The sequence below is a fragment of the Eutrigla gurnardus genome (genome assembly GCF_963514095.1).
Source record: "Eutrigla gurnardus genome assembly, chromosome: 17".
Classification (NCBI taxonomy): domain Eukaryota; kingdom Metazoa; phylum Chordata; class Actinopteri; order Perciformes; family Triglidae; genus Eutrigla; species Eutrigla gurnardus.
Genome location: NC_139928.1, coordinates 21957283 through 21972482, shown reverse-complemented (window position 1 = coordinate 21972482; position 15200 = coordinate 21957283). Strand labels below are relative to the sequence as shown.

Here is a 15200-nt window from a genome sequence, read left to right as displayed (position 1 = left end):
TTTGGACAGAAGCTCACAGCACTCCCACGCAAAATGTAGGGCAGATTCTATTACCCAACCAATGTGGTAGATTTCATATGAACCACTTCAAAGGCATCGGTAGCTCACCAGATCGGGGGTGCACCATTAGAGACTAGAGCACGGCCGCCTGGGTTAGAGTCCTGGGTTAAAATCCTAGGTTCGAGGACAGGGTGAGAGTCCAGGGTTAGAGTCCTGGGTTAAAATCCTCGGTTCGAGTCCTGGGCTCGAGTCCAGGGTTAGAGTCCTGGGTTAAAGTCCTGGACTCAAGGACAGGGTGAGAGTCCTGGGTTTGAGGCCTGGGTTCGAGTCCCGGGTTAGAATCCTGGGTTAAAGTCCTGGGCTCGAGTACAGGGCTCGAGTCCTGGGTTAGAGTCCTGGGCTCAAGTCCTGGGTTCGAGTCATGGGCTCAAGTCCTCAGTTCTAGTCCTGGGTTTGAGTCCTGGGTTCCAGTCCTGGGTTTGAGTCCTTTGCTGCATGTCACCCCCCCCCCCCCCCCCCCCCCCTTCTCTAACTGTCAAAATAAAACCTAAAAAAAATAATCTTAAAAAAAATGTTGTTAAGCCACTATCAGGCAAAAATAAATAGAAACACAAGTAGAAATCTTTAAATTAAAATTGCTTACAAGGAGTTGAAAATAAATATTTTCTTAGCTAATAATCAAGAAAGATGATTTTTTGCACTCATATGTCTTTATTCTGTGTGTGAAGAGAAACACTGCTGATACAATAAATACACACATATGCAGCTGTACATCCAGAGATACAAGGCTAGAATTCCTCATGGTCAGTGAACGCACCGTGCTCTGCCGATGTGAGACAACAACAGACATCTGAAACTAAATGAACACACAGCCAGCAACATAAACGAGGAGTGAACCCATCATCAATACCTCAACGTCAACGTCTGTGTGCCGGAGACGGAGCCAGCAAAGATTTATAGACTATAGAAACAGTGCACAAAAATCCAATAATGTCCAGTGAGCTGTGTGTGTGTGTCTGTGTGTGTGTGTGTGTGTGTGTGTGTGTGTGTGTGTGTGTGTGTGTGTGTGTGTGTGTGCGTCCCATGTGCTTCGTGGCAGCCTGGCCGACTCATTGGTCAGTCTGTCATCGCCAGTTCTGACTCACCGCTTAACCTTTGTGAGCATACGCCATGATTTAGTACAACACCGGACCCACGGGGGGAAGAGAGACGGATAAATGGACCCCACACACACACACACACACACACACACACACACACACACACACACACACACACACACACACACACACACACACACACACACACACACACACACACACACTGCCTGCTCGGGTTAGGGTTAGCTCAGAGACAGAATGAGTTTTCTCTCGCACCACGACATTGAAATTCGGAGCTGGATCCTGAATTTTTAATTTTTTTTCCCCCAGTGGTATTTATTTTTTTGCTCATTTTACTGTTTGGGTCTTATTTTATGTATGTGTGTATGTGAAGCACTTAAAGGTGCTTTATCAAATAAACGTATTATTATTATTATTATTATATAAATAAATAAAAAAGTCCCAAGTGAGCAGTGTGTGCTGAAAACGTGGGCCTCTGATTAGCTTCCTATGCTAACGGAGGAAATCGACATTCCCGTCAAGTGCAGAAGGCAAACACCTGTTGTTTACGATGTGAAGGACTCACTTTTCTCTCCAAAAATCAGGCAGGTATTTCAGCTGGCAGCCGGTGAGCTGCGAGTGTTTGATCACTTTGAGCTGTGAGTTACTGCGTTAGATATTATTTTGGGGGGGAATTGGGAAAGCGACCAAAGCACGGAGAGATTTGGCAAGCGCCGTTTGAAACTTTGCCGGAAAAAAACTCAGTCAAAATGGAAAGTGAGTGATTCAGCAGAACAAATGGAAGCCGTCCCCCTGCTGTCTAATCTCCATAACAGTAACCCAGCAGCCACCTGTTCTACGTAGTGGATGCATCCTCTTGTGATCGATGCATCTGAGGAAGATAAACCCCGAAACAAACTCCGACTGGTATTATTGTTGGCAGACAAAGCCAACATTAAAAATAGACTGAGCGAGTGGGATCCCAGGAACTAATTACAAGCCGTGGTTGTCTTTAAACGATGACCCTGGTTTGATAAAAAAGGAAGACATAAAGCGAATCTGCCTCTAAGAACTGCGACACCAACAATCCCTGCCCCGATCTCACATCAAACTATAATGAGTATGAACTTGTCTGGGACTTCTTCGGCCTTTACGACAATAATAATGATTATTGTCCCTTCTACAGTAACACAAACCTGTGTTGTGGGTCCAGCTCCACCTCCATAATGGGGCAGGATGGGGTTTAGACGCTCCCATGTGTGACTTCGGCGAGCACCTAGATGAGTCCCGCCGATCGATTCATCCAGGCCTACAAACCAATTATTTCTCCTCGCTCCGAGACTGTCCCGGGACTTAATTTTAATTACCCTTCCACTCGGGGGAGACCCTCATTTTCAGGGTAAGGGCATGCAACGGACCAGTGGACACCGTTTTAGAGTCACGTGCCACAAACCATTTAGGTTTTTTTTCTGTGGACGGGAATACTAATGATGGGTTGGCTTGGTTTGAGTGCCAAATGTTTCAACCATATCAACCATCGTTTTCTTGTCAGCTGGTGTACAACATGGAAACTTAGCAGCTAAATACAAGGCTATTCTTCAAGGAATCGGTGGAGATCAAAACAGAGCTACACTAAGGTCGGGTTTCATACGTAGGTGTCCAGAAACACAACACCACATTTATTTAACTGCTCTAAAGTGTTGTAACTAAGTTTATACGCCGATGATATGCCACTGTTACATTTACAGCCCGTTGCCCTCAAGTGACACAAAATCTGGGGTATCACATTCTATCAAACTGCGGTATACATTATTGTCGCCAGCTTATCTAAATTGTTTTTTGTTATGGATGGTAGAACTTTAATCTAGATCCATATGAATCCTCTCAGATGGAAAGATACACACCCCTAGGAAGGAACATACACTGAAATATCTAAAACATAGACCATTAAATTACATGTTTTGTCTCGCTCAAAAGTGGATTTTTTTAAAATCCCTATTGTAACATTTTTACTCCACAAAGTATGTTAAAGAAACGCTCATTTAAATGCACTAAACTGAACCAATGTTCTGAAAAATGTCTCTAATCAAAGGCTTACGATGCGATCAGATTGGAATATGGCCATCGAGATATTCTTCAGTCTGTTTGACCGTTTGGCTGCTTCCTGCTGGGGGCATTATTGTGATTTTATTAATATTCTACAGCAAAAATCCGGCGGTGCGCCCTTGCTGTCAGCCATGACAGCCGCTAATGAGTGACAATTAGGGGCCAATAGCTAATGATAGGAGTCAGTGTTACGAGGACAGGCGACATTCATGATAATCGCTCAGATTGATGAATTGCATCGCGTGCCAGAACATCTCAATTGATCTCCGACGCTGCGAAGCTTTGATCTGATCGCGATGCCACGTACTCCACCCGACCCCGGTCGCAACAAGCCGGTTGTCGGAGTGAAAATAAAGAGATGGAAGATAATGTGACAAAGTGTATCTTTCCCCAAAATACATCTGCTGTACGTTGCAGGCGCTCTACGATGCTGCAATGATGCTCAACGGCCCTCGAAGTCTCCCCCATGATAAGCTGTCACATTATTATTCTAAGGCCTGTCTTCAGAGTCCACTCAGCTGATCTGGGTACAGTAGGTGTCCCACCACGGCGATGGACCGGTACACGTCGAGGCCAGAGACCTGTCAGGCCGGTGAGCAGGATCAGACCATTCACTGAAAAAGTGGCAGTTAGCCGGAGGGCACCAGCCCGTCAGCGGATCCCGGTTTCCCCGTGGATCCCCGAGCTAGGCCAACATCTGATTCACCGCGGTCCGACATGATGGATCACATTGCTACCTCGTCTCAGCAGACGCTCGGGGGGAAAGATGGATGGTGGAGACTCGGCGATGGCAGGCAAAGCATATCTCAGTAATAACGCAATAATTTAATGTGAGGATATCTGATCGTAAAACACACACAATATGAACATCGATTTTCTTTCCTTCCCTGAGACAATCACGAACAATTGTCCTGAACTGTAACTGTGTATGTTTGTAACCCTTCAGCTACGTCTTGTGTATTCTATTCTAGTCCTTCCTGCATTTCATTGAGGGAGACAAACAGATTTGACGGCATCTAAATATAACTAATGACTATTCTGACCCTAAATTAATCCTTCATTTATTAATTTGAAAACCAAAAACAAAGACTTCCCATCTCCTTATATGATGCTTTCACATTTCTTTATTTTCTATTTAGCCTATTTATGTCTTTATGTTTATCTTGTAAAGGACTTTAAGCGACATCTCTTGAATAAATAGCTCTATAAACCACATTCATGATCATTATTATTAGTAGTATTATTATATTTGATCATATATTGCGAATGCTAGTATTTTCCACCACAGACCGACTATTATTTCTCTACATCCACCAGCGGTTTACAGACAACACAACAAAAGCTGCTCCGCTCATGTGGGAAAGATGATGAGTCGTCGGCACCGGAGCGTCGTTGAAGAGGATCAATAGCGACAGATGAGTGCAGCGGAGTGACTTCTCCCTCTGAGGGCTGATGTCATATCCCACCAGCGTCAAAAAGACTGGCGGGCTCTGCGAGATGAAGACGTCTGCGGGCCTGGGTGGCAAAAAGTGGCAAATCTCTGGGTTCAACAGGATAACAGAGTCGGAGCTCGAGTGTCTTCCTGTCCTGATGGCTGCCGAACGGCCGTGTGACACCAACTGAGTGGAGACTACCTTTTTTTCTGAGAATAAATCATCACTAAAAAGCATTAACGTTGAAGCTAAATTGTCTTATTTGCCATAATGGTGGTCATTTACATGTCATTGGAATAGGTTCTTGCTGAAATACATTAATAATAAGCGTTTTACCTTTAAAAGGCCGGCTGATGGCTCGTTCCGTAAATCACCGCACTGCCACGAGCTTTCTATTTCTTAGTGTATCACAATTCAAATGTGCTGGACTACTAGTTTATAAGATTAGGTTTTTTTTGGGGGGGGGGGGGGATAAATGGTCTTATAGTATTGAAATAAATGTATTCCTAAGAAAGAGGGCCTTTTCCTTGCTAGTTTCCAGCAGTGACATCACGGTAGGTCATTTGAGCCATTCTCCTGGTCTACGGAAGGGAGAACTTTTGCAAATCAACCAGGTGATCTAAATAACCCTCGACGCTAGCCTCCGCTACATGAATGCTTCTACTTCTACTTCAAAACACATTAAGGTCAACAAAAAGTCCCACAATCAAGAGTTTTTAGCGATGCTAGTTCTACGGATGACATTGTCTGTCCGCCTGTCGGTCCAGACGGAGATCTGTCATCATATATCGGCTGGATTGCTATTCTGAACTTTACTACAGACATTGATGATCCCCAGAGGACTATTTGTAATTAATTTGACTTTTTTTTTTAAATTTTCATCCAGCACCAACTTCAGGGCAAAAATTCTAACTTAAATGACTTTGGTTTATGACTAAATACCTGCAACACTCGTGACTTTCCCGTCGGACTCTGATGCACTTTGTGTTTCGTGCTACTTGACAAACATTAGCGTGGTAACACACTACGCTTAAATGGCAAATATACATGAATTATCAACAAATGTCGTGCTGTAGATAATGTTTAAGGCTCCGACTGTCAAACTAGAAGTCTTAGCATTTAAGTGCGTCTTTATGGGATACCTTAATTCCAATGTTTAGCAAACAAATCATATCGGCCGATCCGGTCGTGCAGAGCCATATGTAATAATAAGGCGACGCCGGTTTCTCTCTGCACCCTCTGTCACAATATTCCACTCTTTTTTTCTAGCAACACTTGAAATGGTGTGGCGAAGGAGCTGGAAACATTCTCACAATGGAACCAAAGGCTGAGACTGGGCTGCGTTTAGAAATGTCAGGTAATCTGTCTTTCAAGGATGAAAAGGCGGCCGCTGGGGATACTCTTGTTTCCTCTAAAGAAATCAATGAAGGAGGTGGTTTATTTGATAGAAAGCGGGAGAAGGGAGTAACAAGGTTTAAACTGAAAATACATTTAGAAAACGGTGGAGGAGGAGGAGGAGGAGGAGGGGGGGGGGGGGGCGGCATTGTTACTGAGAATAAACAAGGTAACTAAACAGATGGTTAAGCCACACTGGGGAGGAAAAAACTACAAGTAGACGAATGAAGGAGATATATGAAGTATACCTCCCTTTGATCAAGTTTACTTTCTCTCCCCCCCATCCCAGCAGGCTAAATGGATGGGCGAGCGCGGTGGGCTAACTCTGGCAGGCCGGAGGAGTTTTGATTTATTTCCACAGCTTACACAAACTGATGCACTGACAGCGCGGATTGTTCCGTCGCCGTGATAAATGCCCCATAAACGGACGCTCGGAGCCCGTTTAATGTGCGATCCACGCAGAGGAATAAAAAAAAACACCGAAAAACTCTCCATTTCCACATGAAAGTTACCGGGGTGTTAGGATGAGACGGAGCAAACGATCCTTTCATGCATGCTCTTCTAATAAAAGTAAAAATTGTTATGATAATCCGATAATATCGACTTCATCAGCTGTTTTACTAGCTGAGCAGAGGAAGCATCGCAAGAACTCCTGCTACCTCATCGTCAGGCGCTTCTCAAGTACTTTGAGCAGCCGAACCTGAGTCAGCACTATGTGAATCACAGGCGCCGGGCCCGGGGAGCGAGGTGAGACGGGGCTGAGGAGGTGAGACCCGCCCCGGTCTGGCTCTCTGCTGCCGTTAACAGGAGGCTGTAAGGACGGCTGAGTGACAGAGCCGGGGCGACGGGGCTGAAAAACAAGCAGATAAATCAGCCTTCCTGCCGGCCCACTGCTCCTCCCAGCACCCATCAGGCAGATCGATGGGCAGCACCCGCCACACATTTAAGCAAATGTACAGGGTGAGAGGTGGGCGGTGGAGTCGGGGTGCTGGGGGGTGAATTGTGTGCTTGTGTACTGGGGCTAATGGAAACAAACACAAACCCTTACTGCCCCCTCCCTACTGAACGCTGAGATAATAAAAGCTGAAATATGGACTCAATCCATCGCATACTTGGCTGCTTTTCCTACAATTTCATTTACAAAAGAACTATAAGTAAAGCTTGTTGTTTTTTTTAAATTCCTAACATCAAATAAAACTTGGAAAACCAGACAGGCCACTTAACTGACCCTGATGTCTTTCCTGTTGCACATGAATACTATGATTAGGTCGACAACCTGACAAAAGCACAGACAAGCAGAGAAGAAGAAACCTTAATGGCAGAGCTGCTGCTCAAAACTATTCAAATGTGTAGCTTTGCATAATTTGATATAATTATAATACATCACTCTTAAATGGGTTTCTAATTGCAACATATTAACTTGGGATGCAAAAAATGGAATTTAAGTGGATTATTTTTGTTGTATTTTGTTGTTTTTTTAACCAGAAAATTAATTGACAGAAATGTATATAATAATAATAAATAATCATTTTATTTAGAGGCGCCTTTCAGGAAACTCAAGGTCACCTTATAAAGACAATTAAAAATGACAGTTAAACCATTAAAATCGAGTGAATCTCAGAATCTGCAGCAGTGAAGCCTCTGGACCCGATCCCATATAACAGTTAGTGTAACCTGTTAATGGAGTAACAGTATAGCGTCTAAATAATGGGTGTGATCAGCTGACTGATGATGAGCTCGGTGACTGATGTCCCGCTACAGTGACTCTGGTTTTTAGGCAGCGACGAACGCTCGACGGGTGTAAATGTGACATATTAGCACTTCTCTTTCACTTCAGCCATGCATGTATTCATTTCCATCCTCTCTCTCTCTCTCTCTCTCTCTCTCTCTCTCTCTCTCAGGTCAGCGGTTCTCATCATCATCACCGACGCGGCTCCAGAGCGAGGTGGACCCGGTGCTGTTTGGCAGCACCATTTGTCAAATCCGCAAGCGCTGATGGCGATTGGGCACCTGACAAAAAGCTTAAAGGCATATTATTCCACGAGGCGTCGTCTGTGTGTGTGTGTGTGTGTGTGTGTGTGTGTGTGTGTGTGTGTGTGTGTGTGTGTGTGTGTGTGTGTCGGTTCAGAAACGCTGTCTTATTAAATTATCTCTCTGCCTTTTTTACAGCGAGGCCCCCTCCCTTCTCTTTCCATCTCTCTCCCAGGCTAAACATTTGTCTTTCCATTCATGGGTGAATTTGTATTCCATTGAGATGGGTTCCTGGTGGGGGGGGGGTGGGGGGGGGGGGGGTGAACGGGTGCAAAGTCCGCATTCAGGCTCGCTGTTTTCCATCTCACTGCTTGGTTACGGCACTCCAGAGCCCGGCGATAGCGGACTCATGACGAGTGCTTGATATTGCTTTGTATCGATCCCTCTATTAGGACATGTTCATCAGCATCATTGTCTAAATCCATCCTCCATTATTCCAGTGTATCATCGAGGGCTTTACTGTGGTTATTCTCCTCCAGGCTGTCATTAAAAACCTCATCCTCTTTAATCTGATCTCAACTATGTCGGGGCACTTCCTGTCCGATGCAGAACCCCGCCGCCGCTCGCCTATATAACCCTACGATGGTGTCGGCGACCCCCGCCCGGGGACCTCCGTCTGATTGGCTCCCCGGGTCACTGTTTATTCAGCATCACTCCATTATGTTGACACAGCGGCTCCTATCACGAGGTGCACTCCGCCTTTAAACACGCCGGCGACAGAGAAGCTGTGAAATCCATGTTTGCAGAAACACATGAGAGCACCTGTCGAGGCGTTCTCACCCACGTGGAGGGACGTGGAAGTACAAATCAAAGTACTTATATGTCTCATATGTACCACAAGTATCAGGAGGAAGGTAGGAAGATAAGAAAAAAAACGGAGCCGAGGGAGGGGGCAAAACTCAGAGAAAAAAGTGGCAAATTTGCGAGTTTATAAATATATATATCCAATATAAACAAAGTTGCTTGGTTCCGCGAACACTGGATGTTTGCCGTTGCTATGACAACAAGTGAAAACTACCGCTAGCATCTTAGCCCAACCGCCCCGATCAATAAAACACCCATAAGATGACTATTTGGACCCATTTAAATAAATAAAACCAACAATAACCATCAACAGCATCACCCTAACGACCTTAACGAGGCCTTGCCACTCATTAATTAACTATGAATTATAAATTATGAAAATAAATGCGTACATTCATGGGAAGTTTGACCATTCTTAGTGCAACTATGACATCACTGCTGCTTCCTGGTTAATCGACAGCTGCAGAAGAAGAAGAGAGGAGGAGGAGGAGGAGGAGGAGGAGGAGGAGGAGGAGGTACACACACTCTTGCATTATGTTTTGATGAATGGTGGAATGAATAAATGGACGGGGCCGTTTCAATCTGTTAAGAGTCATAATTGAGCGTTTCATCAGAGCACTTCCAGAAAGCCCGGTGTTGACTTTGGCAGCCGTGGCTCCGTCTCCTCTAAGCAGCGTATTGTCTGCTGAGTTAGACGGGAGGGAAATAAATGGTTTGACGGGCGCCAGGTAGAAGAGCTCCTAATTCAATACGCTCCATCCTGCCGTCAAACTTCTGTCCCTCCGAGTTTCCCCAGTTTTAAGGATAGTTTGTTGGAGTTTTTTCATCACATATAATTAAACCAATCTGCCAGAAAGCTCCTGAAGGAAAACAGAGTTGAGAATCTGCTGACATTTAGAGTGTTTGTAAAAGCGTCTTCCTTTTCAACGACGGTCAACGTGTTCCTTCTTCAGGCTTAAAGGAAAGAAATAATATTTATTTATGTCTATCATGCATTATTAATATACTTCTAATACAACATAGTCTGCACTATATTAATACTTACAAGCACTCATAAACAGTTACTAATGCTTTATAACAATAATACACACGTTATAACGTATTTTATAACGACTTATAAGTTAGAAGTAAATTATAAAAGGATTATTTTGCATGACAACACACTATGATGCAAAAAATAGTGTGATTTAAAATGAATGTATTATGATTATCTATACTTTTGAGTGCTTATAACCATAATCACACAGTGCTATAAGCAGGTTATAAAGTATGTTTATAACACATTTGAGATGGCGGCGGTAGAGAAAGTAGTCCCTCACATGTAGAATCATCTAGTCTTCCTCATACAAGTACACAAACAGAAGTAATCCGCTTTATGTTCCAGCCCACTCACGAAGGAAATGCAGCCGCAACAAAAGAATAATTAAAATACACACAAATACTTTAAACACGACTGCATTATTCATGTGGAATTATGTCGTGATCTAACGTCACATGACTGCAGCTGAGAGGTCGAATGCTCCCCATTCTATACTCATAATAATAATAATAATGAGCTTTTAAACAATATATTATACAATAAAACTCTCCATGTCTCCATTTACCGGTGTGATCAAATATTCATGGGTTTCTATTGTAAACAACTCAAGCGATGACGTCACAGACTCGTTTTGAGACACAGGGTCTATAAATAAATACTAGAAATATCTATATTGATGAGAGGAATATTATATTAGAGGGAGAATGAATTGTGATGCTTTGTTGAACGATTCTGCATCGATACAAAGTCTATAAGCGATTAACCTAATAGTGATTTTGACCTTTTTTGGGGGAATCTTTCCACATTTTATATCAGTCACGTAGATGATCAACTGGATCAAACTAACAGGAATTGGTTTAAAGATTTGAAGGAAATATTCTCTTTATATTTAAATCCAAAATAGAGATCATCAGACATCAATCATACGCTCATTGTGTTCGCATCAAACAAAACTCTAAGCTTTTACTTTGTAATCGCCTGTTTCTGTGGCTCCCATTTCTGCTTTTTGTTTTCTTTTTTAGTGCTTTCCGATCTACTGGATCATTACGCAACTTTAACGAGACTTCCAATTACACAACATAATTAAGATTCACAAAAAAATACACGTGCTTGATTTTCATCGTATGAATGTTCTCCACTGACATCCGAAAAACTACACACATCCATCCATCCCTCCATCCATCCATCCATCCCTCCCTCCATCCATCCCTCCCTCCATCCATCCATCCCTCCCTCCATCCATCCATCCATCCATCCCTCCCTCCATCCATCCCTCCCTCCATCCATCCATCCCTCCCTCCATCCATCCATCCCTCCCTCCATCCATCCATCCATCCATCCATCCATCCATCCCTCCATCCCTCCATCCATCCCTCCATCCCTCCATCCCTCCATCCCTCCATCCATCCATCCATCCATCCCTCCCTCCCTCCCTCCATCCATCCATCCATCCATCCATCCCTCCATCCCTCCATCCATCCATCCATCCATCCATCCATCCCTCCATCCATCCATCCATCCCTCCATCCCTCCATCCATCCCTCCCTCCATCCATCCATCCATCCATCCCTCCCTCCCTCCATCCATCCATCCATCCATCCCTCCATCCATCCATCCATCCATCCCTCCATCCCTCCATCCATCCCTCCATCCCTCCATCCCTCCATCCCTCCATCCATCCATCCATCCATCCCTCCCTCCCTCCCTCCATCCATCCATCCATCCATCCATCCCTCCATCCCTCCATCCATCCATCCATCCATCCATCCATCCCTCCATCCATCCATCCATCCCTCCATCCCTCCATCCATCCCTCCCTCCATCCATCCATCCATCCATCCCTCCCTCCCTCCATCCATCCATCCATCCATCCATCCATCCCTCCATCCCTCCATCCATCCATCCATCCATCCATCCATCCATCCATCCATCCATCCAGGTCTCATAAGACGGTGGATGGACCTGGACCGTGGTGGTCTACAGGAAACCACTTGGAACAGCCGTTCTGGGGACATGAACCCATGTGCTGCTGCTGGATAACACATTCAAACCGTGTATTCCTCTCCTCATTTTCATCGACGGAGGAAAAAAAAAAGGCCACGGCGTTGTCATGGGTGGCGTCACCGTGGTAACGACCCCCTCTGGCTGTGTGCACACCTGACACGATTTACATTCCCTTCAGTTGTTTTACCCCCGAGGGTTATCACGACGCACGAAACGACAGAACAGCAGAGATTACTCCACATCATCATCAAATCCCACGTTTGTTTGTCGTTTCTAATGGACGAGGAAATGACACCCATTACAGAGATCCAAGTCTCGTGATCCAGCAGGGAAACAATGGCTGTACGAGATCGGAGAGGAAGCAAATAAAGTAGATGAAACGGCATGTAGAGGATGGTCTTCTATTGATAAGACTTGAGCACAGTGGACGTGGCAGTACCGGATCATTAGCTGGACTTTAATGTCATTTAATTGGATATTTTTGAGCTCCTGGAGGAGTTTAAAGAAACCACCGGGAGAGAAAATCAAGGAAATCAAGATGAGCTGCGGCTTCTCCTCTCTAATCAGGGAAACAAAAAGGTAAAAAACGTTGGAGACCGGAGCGCTTGAACTGTGTTAATGAAGGGAAATAAACACGAATGCCACAGAGTCTCCGTCACGAGGACGAGAATGGAAACACAAAACTTTGGACACAACAGCAATTAAAGCCGACTCCCATGTCTTACAGGCGCTGCATTGATCTACAGTGTCTGTGAAGGCTTCACAGAGACATTACGGGCATTAAGAGCATCCACTGGACTAACCATTCCAGACACGGGGGAAATGCTTGAACCGGACCCGTAATTGAGCCTCTGATGGTCTTGGCAGCCCTGATAGAGGCTTCCTAATGGGCCGAGGCAAATGATCTGGCTCATATTCAGTAGAAAGGCCCGGAGTGGAACCACACACCTACCTGTCGGAGAGCAAAGAGGTGAGGAAACACATCGTCACGCTGGGGGAGGAGCTTAACTTAATGAGCTATTTAATTACAGATAATTAGTGTCATGTTACATTTGTATGTAATGATTAAAAAAAGAGGTTCATTATGTTTGATGTAATGAAAATAAATTGAATTTGTGTTGTGGATTTACAGACTTTGAATGTTAATGTACACATAAATATATTAAAATAAATACTTTAAACTAGAATATTGTTAAAATATTAGTATGGACATAAACCTTTATATAATGAGATGCATTTTTAATTACAGGTAGTCATTTTACATGGATTTGTATGGAATTAAAGAAAGCAGAAACATACTGTATAAATATTATACAGTAATGTATATTCATTTCTATTATTGGCATAATTCTTAAAATTAGAGTAGGTTCGTTAATTTACAGATGTGTTTTTTTTTTACAGTTTTGTATAGAATTTACTGATATCTATTGTGAAATGTGTTATTTTTTACAGTGTACGCCAAATGCCAAAACATCTGACATGTATTTTCTGTCCCAACAGATTCCCATATTATTTGTGTTGTTGTTGCAGATCCTCCATGCAGACGCAGGACAGCCCCAGCTGACTAATCAAAGAGCTGGCAGGGCCCAAGCAGAGAGATGTGGGGGGGGTAGATGAAAAGTGATTGGAGAGGGTGATCACAGATGGTGCGACCGGAGAGAGCCCTCCATACACACATTCTGTGCGTTCCCCGATGACTCACGCGTTTCCCAAGATGTTGCCGACTCTCTCCACAACAGCCCATTATGAATGCAAATCAGAAACATGGCTGGAGACGGCGTTCTGGAGGGTTCACGCACGAACTGACGGGTAAAGAGACGGCGAGGGATCCACACGGGAACGTAACGGGGACCGCGACTCGTTTAGATGAAACAACATCCAACAGCTTAAACTGTATGTTTCTCTACTTTCATTTACTCACCTGGATCTCTGTGTCAATGGATACGAGAGTTCACAAACAGATCACGACTGTGGTTGTAAGTGTGCTATCTCACACACACACACACACACACACACACACACACACACACACACACACACACACACACACACACTCGTAGGTGACTCACCCCACTGCAGCGGAGCGAGCTGAAGGTGCTCCAGGACCAGCTGGTTGAGGACTCCCTCCACGCTGGCCTCTCCACGGCGCCGCAGGGACGGGTGGGCGAGTCAAGGACAACACGGCGGAGAAGAACACACAAACACCACACACTCTGAATACACACATGTTATAGTAACCGGGACAACCGGGAGGCGGTTTGTAGGCGACAATCCTACAACTTCAGGAACAGATCCGTAAAGTTGTAGTCGTAGTAACAACAGCACTGATAATAATAATAATAATAATAATAGAGTACTTTTTGACAGCTGATTCCTGCCACTTCACCTTTCAATATGCCTTTAAGTCAGTTTGGACACTTGGACTACTTTCACCACTTATATACCGCTACACTTCAGTTCTTTAATGCGCTGTATTTTGTTTAGTCTTTACTTCAGTTATCTTCTTCTTTGATTTTTTTGTTGTCTCCTTCTGCTGATCTTGGTCTCGGTTCTCACGCAGTCGATCGGTTCTCACGCAGTCGATTTCTTATTTGACGATGTGTAACTGTAGCTAACATCACATCGCTGCTGGCAAAGGTGGGAAATTAAACTCCCTAATAAACGGCTGTGTGTGTGTGTGTGTGTGTGTGTGTGTGTGTGTGTGTGTGTGTGTGTGTGTGTGTCATTAAGATGTCAGAGGTACATGTAGAGTACATGTTTCCGTCAGCATTCATCTGATGGAGGCCATCAATGCATGAACGCTGCCTCAACACAAATCTGGCAGAGGGCAATTACCCAGATTATGTGTGATGATACACACAGCTGATCATTTACACAGCTGACATTTGGAATAATGGGTGAGTCTATTAACCTTTGAGAGTACAGTACACATGCAGGGAGGGAGGGAGGGAGATCCATCCATGTATTAGTACTCATCCAGGTATAATACAGGTGGTTGAACTGGATGTATTGCTCTATAAACGTTTACTTCATCACATTTGAAGTCTTAGTAGGATTTTAAATGGATAAATCCCAACTCAGGTCTGGTAAAATTGTAAACTAACCTTCATCACATTGATGTATGCTGTGTGCACCAGGGTTGCATTCTAAGATTAAGCTCTCCAATAAGGAGTTAATCCATTTTCAGCTGCAGTGTATCATATATTTCTGTAGCCAAAGAGCAATAATAATTGGATTCCCTTATATTAATGCAGAGCAGGGCGATCACAGAAACAACGTGTGGATGTC

General features: G+C 44.2%; 1 protein-coding gene across 2 annotated transcripts in view; it reads right to left on the bottom strand.

Annotated features, from left to right (window-relative positions):
• The window catches only part of trappc9 (trafficking protein particle complex subunit 9), a 128836-nt gene that overhangs the window by 30698 nt on the left and 82938 nt on the right, over positions 1–15200 (bottom strand). For both annotated transcript variants that reach the window (XM_084032446.1, XM_084032447.1), the window contains one exon: positions 13982–14073. In XM_084032446.1, the coding sequence (XP_083888572.1) occupies positions 13982–14073 (92 nt within the window). The remainder of the gene's footprint in view (positions 1–13981; positions 14074–15200) is intronic.